Genomic DNA, 20557 nt, shown 5'->3' with positions numbered 1-20557 from the left:
TCCGTTTGGTCAAATTCAGACTTGAAATCCTCCAAATTGATAGTCAAACCCGGAAAATGCTTATATACTTAAGAATTTAGCTTTGAACAATTAAGTAAGACTTGGGGCTGATAAATTATTATTGTTTGAAGGTACAAGAGACTCTCCGGATTGTTCGACAGCTTGACCCAGCTCTTCTAGATCAGTTAAACCACGTGTTCCAGTATTCACCCGTAAGATCCATAAATTTTATGATTTTAGAGATTAATTATGTTACCCATTAGTAATATAGTGTTATTATAAATTAGGTTCGAAAACTGTAGCAGAACGTGGTGAGACCAGCAATCAGTAGATCTACTACTTGAACCTATTATCGAGGTGTGTTCCCTATTTATTACTGAACTGTTTTATTTGTTTTAATAAGTGGTACACTGAATTCTTTGGTTATTGTTTTATTGATGCACCGATTTAATGTGATGGTTTATGGATTATGACCGCTATCTGATTTTGTTTTGAAATGGTATATGATTACCATGTTTATGGATTTATGGAATTTATGTCACGGTGCAATTGAATTTTTGGAATACAAATTTATAAAGTACAGCTCTGATCAAGCTGGAAAATTTTACGGACCTAATGTGACTCTTAGATAGGCTCTGCGGCCCTGAGATCATTCTCGGGTAGGCCATGCGGCCCTAAGATGTGTTCTTAGGTAGGCCCCACGACCCCGAAATCTATCTTGGGTAGGCTCTCAGGCCCTAAGATGTTCCCTTAGGGTAACTCTTTTATGAGATTTACTGCAGTACAATTTTTATGAGATTTACTGGACTATGATTTGTTTAGTGTACCTATCATGATTTTATAGTAATGTTGAGACACACTGAGCCTAGCTCACTTTTCGAAAATGTTTTCCCTTTCAGAGACTGTTGGTTAGATACACCTGATCGAGCACTTGGAGGATCAACATATCTCTTGAAGTATATCGTATTGTAATGTTTTATCTTTTAAGTTGAATTTATTTTGGTAACATGGGCCTTATTTTAAAGTATTGGATTTTATAAAGACTACTCCTTTGATACTTATATTTGGTTTATCGTAAATTCGGATTTTTAAGACATATTTAAATTAATTTGTTTTTATTCATTATATTTATGATTTGTATTTTTTAGCATATATTATTATAATTTCTTAAACGTCATTTATAATGTGATTTTACTATGATTGAATAATAGTTTCGGAATAATATCTTTCAGAATCATGAATGTGATTCACTAGACTTAGTCGAAACGTATAGACCGGGTCTAGGGGGTTATATTTATTGGTATAAGAGCTTTTGGTTTTTAAACCTCGGACTGTGTATGTGTCTAAATTGAAATTACGGTTTTGAAATATTTTACAAAACCTGTTGCTAAGGCCATGTCTCGAAGTTTTTACGATTTTAATTGTGTTCGAGACTCCAAGTGCTTATCTAACCCTAAGTTTTATCTTTTGTAATAAACTAGAGATCTACAAAAAATGAGTGCTAGACGTGGACGTCGAACTAGCTGAGGGCGAGGTCGAGTGGCTAGATTTGCAGACCCGATCGACGAGATTCGGGTAGATCCCCCACCTCCGATAGGTGATCCTGCTCCTGCGACCCCGACGAATTTGCCTCCTGCCGCTGGTATTGGCATGACTACACCGATCATAGGAGTGACTGATATTGAGCCTGATTCTACCAGAGTTGCACTTGATGAGGATTTTGGTAGACAATTGCTACAGTTGATCTAGGGAGCAGTTAGAGCTGCCAGTGCTGTATCTGAGGTGCATATTTCTCAAACTCTGATCGCCAATGGGGTCAGGACTTTTGGAGGACAGCTTGGAGGAATTCCTACTGAAGCAGAAGATTGGCTTCAAGATACAGAAAGACACATGGATCAGTTGGGTTTAGACCCAACTAAGAGATATTTGGGGGCAGTAGCGATGTTAGATGGCAATGCCCACACCTGGTGGGAGTCAGTGACCAGTAGTGTTCCTACCGATCGTTTGACATGGGATTTCTTTAAGGAGCGCTTTCGGAGCCGATTCCTGGGGGAGCGTTACTTAGTCCAGAGACGACAGCAGTTTCATGACTTGGTTCAGGGTGATATGACTGTTTCAGAGTATGAGATAGAGTTCTTAAAATTGTTAAAGTATGGACTCAGTCTGGTGCCTACCGAGAGAGATCGATGCCGTAAATTTGCCCTCGGACTCATATACGAGCTACGTAGGCATGTAATAGCCCTTCAAGATGAGATTTTTGATGTGCTGGTGAGCAGAGCCAAGGATACTGAGGAGATGAAGGCTTTAGCTTCTGGTAGAGAGCGTGTTGATCAGGAGTGATCTAGGAAACCATTTGGCCATACTGAATCATCCACATAATCCGGTAAGAGGACTCGTACTTCAGCCCCTCAGAGGAGCAATACACGCTTCAGGCCTGCAGCATCATCACCTTCAACTGTTAGTAGAGGTGGTTCTTCGGTTCTGTTTTAAGTGCCTCATTGTGACTTTTGTGGTAAACGACACACGGGAGAGTGTTATAGGAAGACCGGAGCATGTTTTCATTATGGATCTAGTGGTCATTTCTGAAGAGATTGTCCTCAGCTAGCTTCGTCTGAACGGACCGCTACCCAGACTCATGTACGTTCACAGACTACAGTACAGACTCCAATTAGAGATCGTAGCCAAGTAAAGGCTCGTGGTTCAGTGTCCAGGACAGATAGTAGAGTCCTACCTCAGCAGAATAGAGGGCCAACAGTTTCTGAGGTTAGACAGTCAACTTTGGTTTATGCCACTAGACGTCGGGATGACAGAGATGAGCCTGAGGTTATTGCAGGTACATTTACTATTTATTCTATTCCATACTTTGCATTACTGGACAATGGCTCCACCCACTCCTATGTATCGAGCTCAATATCTCGAAACATTCAGATTCCGATCGAGAACACTGATAATACTATTACGGTTACGAGTCCAGTAGGACATGCAGTATTAGTGAATAAAGTATTTTCGGCGTTGTCCTCTGGAGGTTTAGGGAGAAATTTTTCTCGTTGATCTTATGGAGCTTCCTTTAGAGGAGTTCGATCTAATTCTTGGGATGGATTGGTTGAATAAACACAAGGTAAATCTAGATTGCGAATACAAGAGCTACTCTAAAGACTTCAGATGGTCGGACTATTGTGTTAATTGGTGAACGACATGGCTATCTTTCTAATATTGTTTCAACTATGGAAATTAATCGTATGATCAGGAAGGGGTATGAGACTTTCATTGCATGTATTCTGAACACTAAAGGTTCCTTGTCCACGATCGAGGAGATTCGTAGAGTTAGTGATTTTTCTGATGTTTTTCAGGAGGAGCTGCCTGGGTTACCTCCTGATAGAGAGGTAGAGTTCGAGATTGAGACTTATCTGGGATCTTCACCTATTTCTATGGCACCTTATCGCATGGCTCCAAAGGAACTTAAGGAGTTGAATGTCCAATTGCAAGAATTATTCGATCGAAGATTTATTCGGCATAGTACCTCACCCTGGGGAGCACCAGTTTTGTTTGTGAAAAAGAAGGATGGGTCGCTAAGGCTATGTATTTACTATCGGAAGTTGAACAAGATGACGGTCAAGAATAAATACCCATTACCCAGGATTGACGACTTATTTGATCAGTTACGAGGAACTACTGTATTCTCTAAGATTGATCTTCGTTCGGGTATTATCAATTGAAAATTAAGGGGTCCGATGTTGCAAAAACAGCCATTCGCACTAGATATGGTCATTATGAATTCTTAGTAATGCCTTTTGGTTTGACGAACGCTCCTGCAGCTTTTATGGATTTGATGAATCGTGTGTTTCGACCATATTTGGATCAATTTGTGGTTGTCTTTATTGATGATATTCTAGTTTATTCTCGGACGGAAACAGAGCATGACAAGCATTTAAAGATTGTTCTGCGGACCTTGAGAGAACATCGATTATATGCCAAACTAAGCAAGTGTGAGTTTTGGTTTCAAGAAATATCGTTTTTTGGGCACATTATTTCTGCACGAGGTATTCAGGTCGATCCAAGCAAGATCGAGGCTATTGTGAATTGGAAACGACCCAAGAATGTCTCTGAGATCCGCAGTTTCTTGGGCTTGACTGGATATTATCGACGTTTTGTTGAGGGTTTCTCGATCATTGCTGCTCCTTTGACAAATTTGTTAAGGAAGAACGTGCCGTTTGATTGGGAAGAGGCACAACAGGAGAGCTTTGAGAAATTAAAGGCGGTTTTGACTCAAGCACCAGTATTGATTCAACCAGAGTCCGGAAGGATTTTACAGTGTATAGTGATGCTTCGCATTCAGGACTTGGATGTGTTCTAATGTAGGAAGGTAAGGTGGTGGCTTATACGTCCCGTCAACTGTGACCACATGAGTGTAATTATCCAACTCATGATTTGGAGTTAGCAGCAGTGATTTTTGCCTTGAAAATTTGGAGACACTATCTTTACGGAGAGAAGTGTTATAGTTTCACTGATCATAAGAGCTTAAAGTATCTTCTGACCCAGAAGGAGCTTAATTTGAGACAACGACGCTGGCTAGAGCTTCTAAAGGATTATGATTGCGTGATTGATTATCACCCTGGTAAAGCTAACATTGTGACGGATTCTCTGAGTCGAAAGACGATAGCGGAGTTGAGGTCTTTAATGGCCAAGATGAATTTATATGACGATGGCACTTTGTTAGCAGAATTACAAATTAAGCCGACTTTGGTTGATGAAATTAAAGTTAAGCAGCCCCTTGATAGCTCCTTGCTATCTATCTTTGAGCAAGTACAGCAGGGGACAAGCACAGATTACGCCCTTGATCAGGATGAAGTTTTATGCTTTAAGGGTCGATATTGTGTGCCTGATGACGTTGAGTTGAGGCAGATTATTCTTAATGAGGCTCACAGTAGTTCGTATGCTATACACCCCGGTGGAGATAAGATGTACCAGAATTTGAGGGAGAGGTATCATTGGGTCGGCATGAAGAAGGACATCTCGGATTTTAGGACAAGGTGTTTGACTTGTCAGCAAGTTAAAGTAGAGCATCAACATCCATCAGGTTTGTTACAGCCTATCAAGATTCCTGAATGGAAATGGGACCGTATTACTATGGATTTTGTTACTAGGTTACCAATGACTCCTTCAAAAAAAGATTCAATTTGGGTGATTGTTGACAGACTTACAAAGTCAGCTCACTTCATTCCTGTGCGGGTAAATTATACTTTGGACAAGCTGGCGAGATTGTATATTTCAGAGATTTTCAGATGCATGGTGTTCCATTGTCTATTATTTCTGATCGAGATCCGAGATTTACTTCGAGATTTTGGAAGGTACTACATATGGCTTTGGGAACAAGATTGAATTATAGTACATCCTTTCACCCACAAACTGATGGTCAATCTGAGAAAGATTCAGATTCTGGAGGATATGTTGCGGGGTTGTGTAATTGATTTTCATGGTAGCTGGGAGAACTTTTTGCCGTTGGCTGAATTTTCTTACAATAACAGTTATCAGACTAGCATTCGTATGGCACCTTACGAAGCACTCTATGGGCGTAAATGTCGCACTCCGATATGTTGGACTGAGTTGCGTGAAAGGAAGACTTTGGGACCTGAGTTAGTACGCGAGACGGAGGACACAGTCAAATTGATTCGTGACCGTCTGAAAGAGGCATTTAATAGACAGAAGTCTTATGCAGATAAAAGGAGGAAAGATATTAAGTTTGAAGTTGGAGATCAGGTCTTTTTAAAAGTATCACCCTGGAAGAAAGTATTGAGATTTGGGCGTAAGGGTAAATTAAGTCCAAGATTTATTGGATCTTTTCGTATATTGACATATCAGCTTGAGTTGCCTCCCCAGCTCAGTCGTATTCATGATGTCTTTCATGTATCAATGTTGAGGCGATATCGTCCAGATCCAGGTCACATCATTCAGGTTGAAGAGGTAGAGTTGAGACCTGATTTGTCATATGATGAGGAGCCCATTCAGATCTTGGAAAGTGATGAGCGAGTTCTTCGGAATAGACGTATCCCGATGGTAAAAGTTCAATGGAGTAACCAAAGCCTCTCTGAAGCTACTTGGGAGACATTGGAGTCAATGGAGGCTCTGTTTCCTCAACTATTCTCATAAGGTAAATTTCGAGGACGAAATTTCTTGTAGAGGGGGAGAATTGTAACAACCCGAGAAAAAAAATTAAATCGGTGTAATTTGGTGAAATTTAGTGACTAAAATAAAATTTATGAAAATTTATAGGTTATTTTTGAAGTTGAAGGAAATTCAGGGACCAAGCCTTGAATTCCTCCAATAAGTGTCGGCAGGTTTGATTATAAACCAAACGTGTTTTCTGATTTCAAAATCAGAAAACACAAGCAAATTATAAAATTTCCTCCTCCCGTGCGCTTACTTTCAAAGCTCGATTCCGACGTCGTCCGACTTCCAATCGTCAAATTGAAACCACCATCGTGTTCATCGTCGACCCGTGATCAAAACCTAGTAAACCAATTATAGCGAAACGCTGCCAAACGACGAGAATTTCGAGTCAAAGTATCGTCGTTTTTTTAGCACCACCGCCGGGAAAATCTTAAATTCATCTCTAATCGTTGATCGGTTTTCGACACCTCCCACACCATCGTGTTCCTGGTATCGTTCTGAGTTCGACGATGTCGTCCTTGTCTCCGTAAGCGGCGGCGCGTGTGGGAGGTGGAACGGTCAAAGATTCGGCCGAGTTGAAATCGAGCTCTCCATCATTCAAAAATTTGAACCGAGGTTGGTAAGTGTCTCAAAATCGCTTAAAATAATTTTTGGAGGCCAGAGGCGATCTCACGCGCCCCCACGTGTGGGGAAGATTCGAACTGTAGTTTAATTGGTTGACCGCTTGACCGGTCCAAACCGGTCTGAACCGGTCTGACCGGTCCGAACCGGGTTGACCGGTCTGACTCGACCCATTGACCGACCCGACCCGTTGACCCGACTCGACCCGGTGACATTCTGGGAATTATTTTGAAAAAGGTGACATTTTGTGAAAAATGTGACATTCTGGAATTTTTTTTGAAAAATGTGACATTTTGGTAATTTTCGAATGTGGACTATTGAACCCCTTTGACCATAACTTTGACCGGCTTTAAACGGCTATTAACAACATTTGATTTTGTTCGAGTATACCTATTTTGACATTTGTCGACGTGCCGAATCCGTTTCTGAAGTCTGTTTTGCTAAATTCGAACTTGAAGGCCTCCAAATCATCAGTCAAACCCGTTGACTTTGATTTTGACCAAGAATTTGAATTTTCGAAAAGACATACTTTATGTTTTTCGACGTCCTGATTCCGATTCCGCAATCCGTTTGGTCAAATTCAGACTCGAAATCCTCCAAATTGATAGTCAAACCCGGAAAATGCTTATATACTTAAGAATTTAGCTTTGAACAATTAAGTAAGACTTGGGGCTGATAAATTATTATTGTTTGAAGGTACAAGAGACTCTTCAGATCGTTCGACAGCTCGACCCAGCTCTTCTAGATCAGTTAAACCACGTGTGCCAGTATTCACCCGTAAGATCCGTAAATTTTATGATTTTAGAGATTAATTATGTTACCCATTAGTAACATAGTGTTATTATAAATTAGGTTCAAAAACTGTAACAGAACGTGGTGAGACCAACAATCAGTAGATCTACTACTTGAACCTATTATCGAGGTGTGTTCCCTATTTATTACTGAACTGTTTTATTTGTTTTAATAAGTGGTACACTGAATTCTTTGGTTATTGTTTTATTGATGCACCAATTTAATGTGATGGTTTATGGATTATGACTGCTATCTGATTTTGTTTTGAAATTGTATATGATTACCATGTTTATGGATTTATGGAATTTATGTCACGGTGCAATTGAATTTTTGGAATACAAATTTATAAAGTACAGCTCTGATCAAGCTGGAAAATTTTACGGACCTAATGTAACTCTTAGGTAGGCTCTGCGGCCCTAAGATGTGTTCTTAGGTAGGCCCCACGACCCCGAAATCTATCTTGGATAGGCTCTCAGGCCCTAAGATGTTCCCTTAGGGTAACTATTTTATGAGATTTATTGCAGTACAATTTTTATGAGATTTATTGGACTATGATTTGTTTAGTGTACTTATCATGATTTTATAGTAATGTTGGGACACATTGAGCCTAGCACACTTTTCGAAAATGTTTTCCCCTTTCAGATATTGTTGGTTAGATACACCTGATCGAGCACTTGGAGGATCAACATATCTCTTGAAGTATATCGTATTGTAATGTTTTATCTTTTAAGTTGAATTTATTTTGGTAACATGGGCCTTATTTTAAAGTATTGGATTTTATAAAGACTACTCATTTGCTACTTATATTTGGTTTATCGTAAATTTTGATTTTTAAGACATGTTTAAATTAATTTGTTTTTATTCATTATATTTATGATTTGTATTTTTTAGTATATATTATTATAATTTCTTAAACGTCATTTATAATGTGATTTTACTATGATTGAATAATGGTTTCGGAATAATATCTTTAAGAATCATGAATGTGATTCACTAGACTTAGTCGAAACGCATAGACCGGGTCTAGAGGGTTGCATTAGCGATAATATTCTTAACCAGAAAGACGAATCTGAAAGATGGGGCTGCCTCAGTTCGTGAAAGAAGGGCCCGAGAAGAAAGAATATCTTGTTAATCTATCACTGCCTGATATCAACAATGGTATCTATGGAACTGATGACTTCAAGATGTATACCTTTAAGGTGAAGCCATGTTCGAGGGCATACTCCCATGACTGGACCGAGTGCCCTTTTGTTCATCCTGGCGAGAATGCAAGGAGGAGGGACCTAAGGAAGTACCCCTATATCTGCGTGCCCTGCCCCGAGTTCCTGAAGGGGGCATGCCCTAGGGTTGATGCTTGTGAATATGCTCATGGTATTTTTGAGTCTTGGCTGCATCCTGCTCAATATCGAACAAGGCTTTGAAGATGAGATTGGCTGCAATCGCAAAATCTGCTTCTTTGCCCACAAACTTGAAGAATTACATCCCGTGAATGCTTCAACCGGTTCAACCATGCCTTCACCAAGTTCTACTGCTATCAATGCAGTGGAAATAGCAAATTTGAGCCCTTTAGCACTTGGTTCATCCTCTTTGCCACTGCCTACTGCTTCAACACCACCCATGTCTCCTTTAGTCGCTTCTTCCTCTCCAAATATCGGGAACTTGTAGCACAACAAAGTTAACCTCACCCCTCCTGCCCTGCAGCTACCCGGTAGCCGCTTAAAGACTGCTTTTAATGCCCGGGATTTTGATCTGGAAATGCAATTACTTGCCCTCGAGAACCATGCTAGCCAATTGCAACAGCAACAGTTGATGGATTTCTAGTCTCTCCTCCCCATCTTGTCGGAAAAACGAATACAGTAGGCTTGAGGATTTGAAACCTACTAATCTCAATGATGCTTTTGGATCCCTCGATCCATCTCTGCTGTCTCCCTTGAAGGGACTTTCAGTAAAATCTGCAACACCGACCCAGTTGCAATCTCCAACTGGGATTCAAATTCGCCAAAACATGAACCAGCTCCGAGCAAGCTACCCAACGAGCCTTTCATCCTCTCCTGTGAAGCAGCCATAAGCATCTGGTTTTGACTCATCTGCTGCAGTGGCTGCAGCAGTGATGAATTCCAGGTTTTCTGAATTTGCAAAACGGAGCCAGAGTTTTATATACCGTGGGGCAATGACCGGTCGTGCTGGACTTACTGCTACCTCCACAACCATGATGTCTTCAAATATTTCTGATTGGAGCTCCCCTGATGGGAAACTGGATTGGGGAATTCAAGGAGATGAGCTGAACAGGCTTAGGAAGTCAGCTTCTTTTGGATTCCGGAACAACAATCCCACCACAACAGCAACAACAAACATGATGGCATCCAATGCGAATGGGCCAGATGTGTCCTGGGTTCATTCGATCGTGAGAGATGGTGCTCCTACGGGAGAGCGTTTGCAGCGGCAACAGCGTTACAGTGTTGGTAAAGATGTTCAAGAAACATTTCCACCGTGGATGGAGCAAATGTACATAGAACAGGAGCAGGTGGCATAAGAAAGACACCTCTGCTCATATCCATATTCTAGCTTATATATCTCATATTCTTGATTTTTTTTAAATATGTCTTTTCCCATCAAGGAATTATGGATACAACTCTCTTATCAAAATATGTATTCTTTATATATTATATTTAATAAGATTACAAATATATTGGGTTCCACTTTGCTTAAACCTAATCTTTATCTTTAATGAATTGAAGGGTGTGAAATGAAATTAAACATTTGAACTTAAATATTTAATTGCATCATATGTCCCCAAACTATAACCTTCATATTAAATTGATTCTTAAACTTCTAAATATTCCAATTTCACCCCAAATTATGATTCTCATTCTAAATTAGTCCTTAAACTTTTAAACATTATACTCACTCCTAAACTATGACCCTCTTTCTAAATTAATCCCCAAACTTTTGAATATTTTAATTTAATCTTTAAATCCATCCAAATATGTAATTAGCTTCAACTATAGTTTAACCTAAATTTTGTTTTTCTCTCTCTCAAACATATAATAATATACATTGGCCTAACAATTTTATTAACAGGGGAGGTGATTAATATATACATATAGTTTGGAATGAAATTGGAACATTTAAAAAGTTTGGGGACTAATTTAGAATGAATGTCATAGTTTGGGGATGATATCAAAATGTTCAAAAGTTTGAGGACTAACTTAAAATGATAATAGTTTAGAGATGAAATTGGAGCTTTAAAAGTTCACAAACCAATGTAAAATGAGGATCATAGTTTGAGGACATGTGATGCAAGTAAGAGCAAAAATAGAAATATAAATTCATATTTTGAACTTTTTAATGGATAAAAAAAATAATTTAATGTTTAAAAATAAATAATCTTATCTCCAGAATTCACGTCTAACATTTCCTGGAAGTTAAGTCAAGTCCCTCTAACAAACAATATAATCAATTTAAATTTCGAAGATAAAATGATTCGTAGCGAAGAAAACGTTGAAAAAGACTGGTACCAACAATCCTCGTGTTTCTTTCACTTCCCTCTGAACTAAAATCCATTTGCTTTCTTATCAAAATTAGATCTTTCATTCATGTCTTCCAACAAGAAAAGCCTGTTCAAATTTCTCTTACCAGCAAATGCGGGATGCCGCTGTGGGGACCCAAAACCTGGATATGTTTATGAACCAAAACCCAAAGTCTCTGCATCCCCAAATCCTTCCATATCATCATCATCTTCTTCTTCCAAAGTTAGGCTCAGCCCTTGCTCTAAAATCATCGACGCCATCGCTGTGGTGAAGAATTCCGACGACCCATATCGAGATTTTCGACAGTCGATGCTCCAGATGATCGAGGAGAAGCATATATACTCGACCCATCATCTTCAGGAGCTTCTTCGATGCTTTTTGGAGCTGAATTCGCCATGCCACCACCGCGTTATTGTCGAGGCTTTCATGGGGATTATGGCAGCTGGTAATCTCCATGGATCATCGGAAAAGCATGTGAATACATTCAATTCCCACCACTGCATGGCGGTTGGTCAATAACTCAAAATCTGGATGTTATATATCTTGCTTTTATTATAACTATAATCAATGCATATTTTATTTTTATTGTTTTATGTTTAATCAATAAGCAATTAAAAAATGGCATGTATACCGCTGATAGGAGGGCTAAATCTACGAGATAATGTGTTGGAATTATTTATTTCACGAGATAACGTTCTCCCAAGATTAATTGCTGAAGTAGGGCGACAGTGTTGGCCGTAGGTCGCCATGCCTTCTGGGCGACCTACGACGTGGCAACTTCCGACGAGTGAATGATCGTGTGCATGGGACATGCACAACCCAACCCATAGGTCGCCATGCACTCCTAGCGACCTCCTAGGTCGCCATGCACTCCGGGCGACCAAGAAGGTTGCCATGCATGCCCGACGACCAAGCTTTTAACCCTTGCACGCCCTGCATGTCATAGCTGGGAGATTCCTGCCCGACGACCAAGCTTTAACCCTCTGCTCCCTCATGCATGCGTTGCATCCATAGAGCGGAACGTGCAAAAATATCACATGGCCATGCAAGGAGACAAGGTCGCGGGGCGTGCATGGCGACCTCCTTGGTCGCCGGGCGTGCATGGCGACCTCCTTGGTCGCCCGGAGTGCATGGCGACCTAGGGCGACCTAGGAGGTCGCTGGGAGTGCATGGCGACCTATGGGTTGGGTCGTGCATGGGACGTCTGAAGCTGCCACGTCGTAGGTCGTCCGGAAGGCATGGCGACCTACGGCCAACAATGTGCAATTCGCCCTACTTCAGCAATTAATCTTGGGAGAACGTTATCTCGTGAAATAAATAATTCCAACATATTATCTTGTAGATTTAGCCCTGATAGGAGAGAACAAATTGATAAATAAAAAATATTTTAAAAAATCATATCATTTTAATTTCTTTAATCATTAGTGATCAAATTTGAAGAAGGTATCTTGCTAATTGTAAAAAAAAAATATATGAGAGGTCTATATACTTTTGAAAAGAATTATTGTGATCATCGTATTATTTTTCTCTCGTTATAACCCTCCACCTCAGAAAATAAATTTAATGTAACCATTTGACTAACGTTTTTCGTCATTTGACTGTTACAATACTAATGTCGCAATCCACGGTATTGAAGTTGCAGTTCATCTATCATGTTTGAGTCATCAATTTATCACATTTAATATGTTATTTGTCACGTTATCAATCACCGTGGGTTGTCACGTTAACACCGTAACGGTTAATGACAAAAAAATGGTCAAATGACCACATTAGATTTATTTTCTAAGTTGGAAGACCACATTGATAAAAAATAATACGAATGACACATTTTTTTTAAAAGTACATGTACTTTTAATGTCTTTTTGCCTAAAAAAACTTAACGTTTATTAATATGATTATTTTGACTCTTATTTTTTATTGTAAGTTTTAACTCTTAACTATTTATTTTAAGGGAAAAAGATCTCCATCATTTGGTTGAGTAGTCACTTCGACCTTATTATTTTATTCTAGAACATTTTGGTCTCAATGTTTTATTTTAAGGTAAAAATATCTCTATTTTAGAGTGTTAATCGTTTGACGATTTCATCATTAAAGGAGTCTTTTTGCCCCAAAATAAAGCACGAGGCAAAATACTCAAAAAAAGAAGAAGAATATATACCAGAATGACCATTTTTTTTTAGATATTGGGGCTAATTTTAACATTTTGCCTTTGAAAAATGTAATAGCTTGGTGACTAATGGTATAAATTATTGTTTTTATTGTGGTTTTATTAGAATTGTTTAAGGTTTGATTGATTATCCATCCCTGAGATTTGGGTAAAACTTGGGCTAATGACCGAAGTGTTTCTGTTGGACCCACTCAAACAAAGGCGGCGGGGGCGGAATTACAAATTGACTTATTCCTCACGTAAGTTCACCAAATATATTATTGCATAAATATTTCTAACATTTGACAATATATGTAATTTTGCTCATATTGTTTTTTTAGAACATTTGATCTCTCCACGTTTTATTTTGGGTCAAAAAAATACCCTCTTTGGATGAAAATCGTTAGTTAACTGACGATCAACACATGAAGCTGACTCAGTAAGAATATGTGGAGGGAGATGTTGACGTGGCATGTCCATATCATAGTATATAATAACGTGGCAGATCCACCTAGACTAAATGCTGACATACATGTACACGTGTGATGCAACGTCAACAATTTTTTTTAAAAATTCAATTAATAACAAATAATTATTTTTTACTAAATTAATAGCAACCAATCAGATGTTGCCACATGGCACATGAATTTTTTATTAAATTAAAAAATGAGAGATTAAACCTCTATAAAATTTTGCAACCGGATTTGAACCTAAGTCAAAGTGATGAAAGGCTTGACGCCTAAGCACCAAGCCAAATCAATTGGTTATTAATGTTAGGCTAATTACATTATTTAAGGTATATTGTAGCCAATAAAATTACCACTAACACAAGTACTTTTTTTAAAAATTATAATTAGATTTAAATTGTTAGAATTATTTGAGTAAATTTAAATTCATATTTAAATTATAGTGATTTTTGCAAGTGTGATAAAGATCTGGGTTCTTGCAAAACATGGCATTAGAAGCAGTGGTTTACCCTCCAGATCGATTTACCTATGGTTTCAAGGACTACTTTTCCGAAGGAGGAGCTTGGGGTTATGATTTTAGCTTCCAAGAAGAAGATGAAGCTCTTACTGTGATTCTTGAAAGCAATTTAGAACAAGAAGAGAATCATCATCATTATCTGCATGCAAATTGGGACTCCTCTTCTACTTTAGTCATGCAACAACATGCAAATGAACTATGAGATCCTTACTCTTCTTCATCCGAAGCTTGCACTGCCGATCAGACTCTCCCCGCCCCTGCAGCTGCTGGTTTCCAAGCTCTAATGGAACCTCAACAAGCTTACAGTGCAAAAAAAAAAAAACGGCGACCAACGGTACTAGACGAAAACGTTGTCACACCAGGGGCAGCAAGAACAAAGAAGAGCTGGAGAACCAGAGAATGACTCATATCGCTGTTGAACGCAATCGCCGGAAACAAATGAATGACTACCTGGCTATGATTAGAACTCTGATGCCACATTCTTATGTTCAAAGGTTTAGTTTTTATCTCTCTCACACACTTTTCGTTTGATAATTTCAATTAATAAAAGAATATTAACCTTTAAAACAAGTTTATACAACCCTAATCAAACACCCACTTCTTAACGTAATATAGCCGTTTTGTTTATGAACCGTAAAAGGCATTGGGTGAAGAACTTGAGAAATTACTGACTTTCATGAATCATGGAAACCATTTAGATTTGTAGACTAGGTCAACTACGTATCTTTCTTTATCATACAACAAACTAATATATGCATTATCCATTTCCAGGGTGATCAAGCTTCAATAATTGGCGGGGCGATTAATTTCGTGAAGGAATTAGAGCAGTTCTCACAGACCATGGAGGCTCATAAGAGGACCACTCAACAGCCAGAACACAACGGACACCTTTCTCCCTTCGCCGAGTTTTTCACCTTTCCACAATTCTTCACTCATGCAACGTCTCAGTGCAACAATGCTGCTGATCAGCCCACGGCCGCCGCTGCCGCTTCTGCAGAAAGCGTTTAATGCAAAGAAGTTTACAGCCAGAGAATAGGAGAAGTTCCAAAGCTAGGAATCAGACTCAAAAGATTAAATCGTTTTATTTTTATTTTTAAAGTTTAAAAATTTAAAATTAATTAAAATTTTAAATATGAATTTAAATTGACTCAAATAATTCAAACAATTTAAATCTAACTATAATTTTAAATAAAATGCTTGTGTTAGTGGTGGTTTTATTGGCAACAATATATCTTAAATAATGTTATTAGCCTAACATTACCAATCAAGTGATTTGGTCTGATGGTTAGGAGTTAAGCCTTTCATTCCTTAGACCTAAGTTTAATCCCTCCTTTCTTAATTTAATAAAAACTCCATGTGTCACTTGGTAACATCTAATTGGTTTCTATTAATTTAGTAAAAAAATAATTATTTATTATTAATTATTTTTTTAAAAAAATTACTGACATGGCATCACACGTGTATATGTCATGTAAGCATTTAGTCTACGTAGATATGCCACATCATCATCTACTATAATATGGAAATGCCACTTTAGCTTCTCCCTCCACATGTTTTTGTTGAGTCAGCTTCATGCGTTGACTGTCAGTTGACTACCGATTTTCATCCAACGAGGGTACTTTTTGACCCAAAATGAAATGTGAGGAGGTCAAATGTTCCAAAAAAATAATATGGACAAAATTACATATATTATCAAACGTTAGGGGTATTTGTTTGCATTATGCCTATATTATTGTTATAAATCATTCACGTAATCTTGGAAATCATTTACTAATACATGTGTCCATATTTATTTTTCATGGGATTTATATATTCAAATAAGAAAATTAATAAATCATATCGTTTATATAATGAATCGATGTATAATAATTTCCGAATAATAAGTATAGCCCCGTTTCAAACATGGCATAGTCTCACAATCTGTCTTTGTTTGAATCTTCTCTCGTACGTACATGTATATCGCATTAAAAGAACGTCTAGAACATTACATTAATATATATACACATAATAATAATAATTTATTTTCAGAACATGGAGCATTTGATTTATATTGTCATAAATAAAATTCATCAGTGAGTGTTGGTACAAGTTGTTAAGATTCAGAAATTTGAGTTGATAAGGTCAAGTTTGAATCTTATCATCATCACTTTTGATGAGCAATCTGTAAATTTCTATGTAAATTCCAATTGAGTCTTAGGTATGCCCTGACCCTGGACCGAAGAAACCACCCTTAACCTAAACATTTTTGTATCAAAAAAATAAATAAAGTTGATCACATTTTGTATTTTGTTTGATTTTGAAAACAATTTATATAGTTTTGTATAAACGCATTCACAATATTTTAGTGTTTTTTTTAAAATTATTTGTGTATGATAAGATCATCCATTTATTTATATCATCAATAAACAAAAACTATGTACGCACAATAAGAGATTGAATAATATTCTACCATGAATATTTATTTAATTTATTCTATGGAACCATGTACATATGTTCTCTCTGTTGATTAAAGTATTTTTTTTATATTTATCTACTTTCATTTTAAGAATAAATATGAAATTTGATTTAATTTTAATATAATAGATGAATTTTAACTCAATACAATTATGTGTTAACACTTTTCCTTTAAGGAGACATGCTATAAAAGTAGACGAGTTTATGAATATTTTATCTAAATGAGAATTAAAAAGTACAAAGTTTGAAATATTAAAAAAATAAAAATACATATTTATTTTGATTTGAAAATCCCTACTGATTCTTCCTTTTTAATTTTAAATGACGGAATCAACTTTTCATGAAAAAAAACATCCATATGAAAATGTTATAAAAAATGAATATTTATTTTACACATGTCAAAATCATGAGAGAGAAAAAAAAAGACAAACATGTATTTATTTTGTCGGATAAACATCCAAAATATAAACCATAATAATATAGAACTGATATATATATATATATTCCATTTAAAACCAACATCATGGTGTATACACCGTATAAAATAAGTCTTTTGATATGACTACGTCACATAGAATTGAAGATGAGCTTTTATGTAACACTCATTGATTGCTAGTTGTGCCTCTTTTTTAATTTAAATTGAGACTTAATAGTCAACTCAGATGACCGTTCGTCTGAAGAACTCTAGTGGGCAGCACATAACTCTGACATATCATATATTTCAGGATTCCACATAGTATCATAGTTAATATCATGCATTGCAACTGATGAGATCGGAATATCAATTGCAATCGTGGTTTTGGCATAAATCTCCATCATATTATTATGTGATGATTAATAAAGTCCAACCATAACAGCAACATCGTCTTCATCATCAAGCTTGACTTTTCCATATGTGATTGAATTTGAGGAGATCAAGTGTCGATAACTTAAACATGAAACATAAGCTCCAAGTTTTCTCTCAATTTTTTTTGTTTTATTTGGCGATGAGATACATCTACATGAAACATCATGTTGATGGGTCTTTGTAACTTAAACACAACATCAACAGCAGTTTGTAGAATTTCACCATTATAATGGACAATTATAAAGAATTTGTTACTCATTGTTTGAAATGTATTTGATTAAAAGAAAGGAGTTTGTTGTGTAAGAGATTGAAGATGAAAGGAGTGTTTTGTGTGTGTAAGAGATGAAAGGAGTGTGTTATGTATGTTAGATTTTTAACTATTAGAACTCGTCACATCAACATGACGAGTTCATTAATTTTTTTAAAAAAAAATTGTTTGTTCAACAACAGTCAATCAAACGATCAACAAATTTAAAATTATACCGTTGAAACTCGTCACACCGACGTGACGAGTTCCATCAATAATAAAATAATATTTTTTACAATGCTTTTAAAATTTTCAAAAAAAATATTTTTTAAGATATATTAAATTAATTCTGGTTGTAGAACCCACATAACACGACTCATTAAAAAAATATCACATAGAACTCATACACCAACATGACAAATTCCATAGATATTATAATATTTATCGTAGATCCAAAATAATCTTCCTATTACCCTATTAAGCGAAATTTTCCTCCTTTCCTTTATAACATAAAGTGGAATCATTTGTGTTTTTGGCTTTTTGAGGTCTGACAAAAGTCTCTGCATGGATTGTCCATGTTTGTTTCCAAAATTGGGTAAACTACTAAATTGATTATTATTTTTATATTTGTAAACCTTTATTTTCCAAATTCAAAAATATTAAATTTTGGTCATTTACATTGTCGGTCTATTAAATGCTGGTCACTTTATTATCGATTATTATATTTTGAACATTGAGCCGTTAATGTCTACTAGTTTGATGATGTGACATATTAGTTAAAATATATTAATTTTTAATTTAACTCTTCAACTTTAAATATTATTTTGAGTTTGAACTTTAGATGTAATATCATTTTAACTACTAAACTTTAGATATAATAACAATTTGACCCAATCTCTCATCATATGTCGTCACTTATCACCATTACCGCCGATCACCATCGATCTTAGTTACTATTTTCATTATTATTATTATTATTATATTTTTAATTTATATTTTTTGTAGTCTGGTATTTCTTGATTATAACTCGTCAAGATTCACGCCCAACAGGAGGCTACCACCTTGCGGTATCAAACTTCAGAAAATTCACCTATGCTGAGCTTGTTAAGGCAGCAAATGGCTTCAAGAAAGAAATTGGAAGAGGTGCAGGGGGGATTACGCACAAAGGCAAACTCTTGATGATCGGAATGCTGATATCAAGCGACTCATTGATGCTAATCATGGGGAAGCTAGATTCCTAGCACAGGTGAACACCATCGGGGCACTTAACCACATGAATTTGATAGATTTATGAGGTTACTGTGCGGAGGGAAAGCCAAGCTGTTGATGCTGTTCATCTGCCGATGTTCTTAGCAAGCGTTCGAATGGAAAAAATAACTTAAAAGTAAAATAATGAATAAATAATAATAATAATAATGGCGATAACAGTGATGACGGCCGATGGAGATCGATCGTGATCGACAGGGAAGGTGGTTAGTTACGACTGGTGATGGAGATTATAGTCAAATTGGTATTTTATCTAAAATTTAGTGGTCAAAATGATATTTCATCTAAAATCCATACTCAAAATAATATTGTATCTAAAGTTTAAGGGTCAAATTAAAAGTTAATCCCTTTTAACTAACATGCCATGTAATCAAACTACTGGAAGTTAATGGCTCAGTGACTAAATGTAACCGTCAATAAGACTAAAATTTAATAAATTGATAATAAATAATTAAATTGTAACATTTTTAAATTTGATGAGTAAAATTGTACAAATATAAAAGAAAAATTATGACTTCCGTAATTTACCCTACATTTTTAACCGTTAACGATTTTATCAAACTGGTTTCTACAACACTTAATCAACAAGTATTCTTCTGACAAATTAAACCGTGAATAAATATTTAAGACTTTACTAAAATTTTGAACATATAGAATTTTATTAGAATGGTGCACCACTTTAATTATTTAGTGAAAGATAGTCAGCATATGATTTGACCAGCATGAATCTTATTTAACATTTCCACCGACCGAAAAACACAATAAAGAGTCTCAAACAGAAGAAAATTCCCAAATCCAACAAAATTTTAACAACTTTCAAATTCAAGAACTAGCTCAAGGAAGTCACTATTATTTTTTTGGTAAACATTATGGAGTAAAATGCATAAAATAAATTTAATTTGGGGTTAAACTAAAATTATGAGAAGTATAAAGGGACTAAATTGAATAGATTTAAAATATGATAGGGTAAAAGTAGCATTATTCCTTTCGTCAATGTATGCGATGAAACACTTTGCAGAAATTATTCCTTTCGGTTGTTTTCGAAGACTTATTAATATATCATTTTCTTAAATAATTTTTGATTTGGAGTAAAACATTAATTTTTTCACATTATTTCCTAAAAAAGTCTCAAAAGTAAAATTGATAAACTCTATTTCTTAATTACGTATGTATTTTATCGTGTTATATATATATATATATATAACTTATAATTAGTATCCAATTTATTAACAGATAAATTTAGATTAGTTTTCGTAGAGGCTCATTATAACGACAATCTTCCTAACCCAATTTACTATATACACAAACCTCAAGATTCGAACCTCTAATTTTATTTAAGAATTCAAACGCTTAATAATGTTTATTATTTTTTTAAAAAAAATATTCATATTGTAACAACCTGGAAATTTGAAAATAATATTTAATTGAAATTTGATGATTTAATTGTGTAATTGGTGAAAATTAGAGACTAAATTGAAAGTTTTCAAAACTTGTAGGTTGTT

At 36.1% G+C, this 20557-nt stretch overlaps 1 protein-coding gene and 2 pseudogenes across 1 annotated transcript; all 3 read left to right on the top strand.

Annotated features, from left to right (window-relative positions):
* The first annotated feature begins 8657 nt into the window (after positions 1-8657).
* Positions 8658-10121, top strand: LOC120116800 (annotated as a pseudogene).
* A 1035-nt stretch (positions 10122-11156) lies between these two features.
* On the top strand, positions 11157-11630 carry LOC120116895 (transcription repressor OFP6-like). Its single transcript, XM_039137281.1, has one exon. The coding sequence runs from the start codon at positions 11178-11180 to the stop codon at positions 11628-11630; it is 453 nt and encodes a 150-aa protein (XP_038993212.1). The 5' UTR covers positions 11157-11177.
* Positions 11631-14192: 2562 nt separating this feature from the next.
* LOC120116894 lies at positions 14193-15249 on the top strand (annotated as a pseudogene).
* Positions 15250-20557: the final 5308 nt, after the last annotated feature.

This window comes from Hibiscus syriacus, unplaced genomic scaffold (assembly GCF_006381635.1).
Source record: "Hibiscus syriacus cultivar Baekdansim isolate YM2019G1 unplaced genomic scaffold, ASM638163v2 tig00110303_pilon, whole genome shotgun sequence".
Classification (NCBI taxonomy): domain Eukaryota; kingdom Viridiplantae; phylum Streptophyta; class Magnoliopsida; order Malvales; family Malvaceae; genus Hibiscus; species Hibiscus syriacus.
The sequence above is the reverse complement of the archived record's forward strand: the minus strand, read 5'-3'. Positions and strand labels throughout refer to the sequence as shown.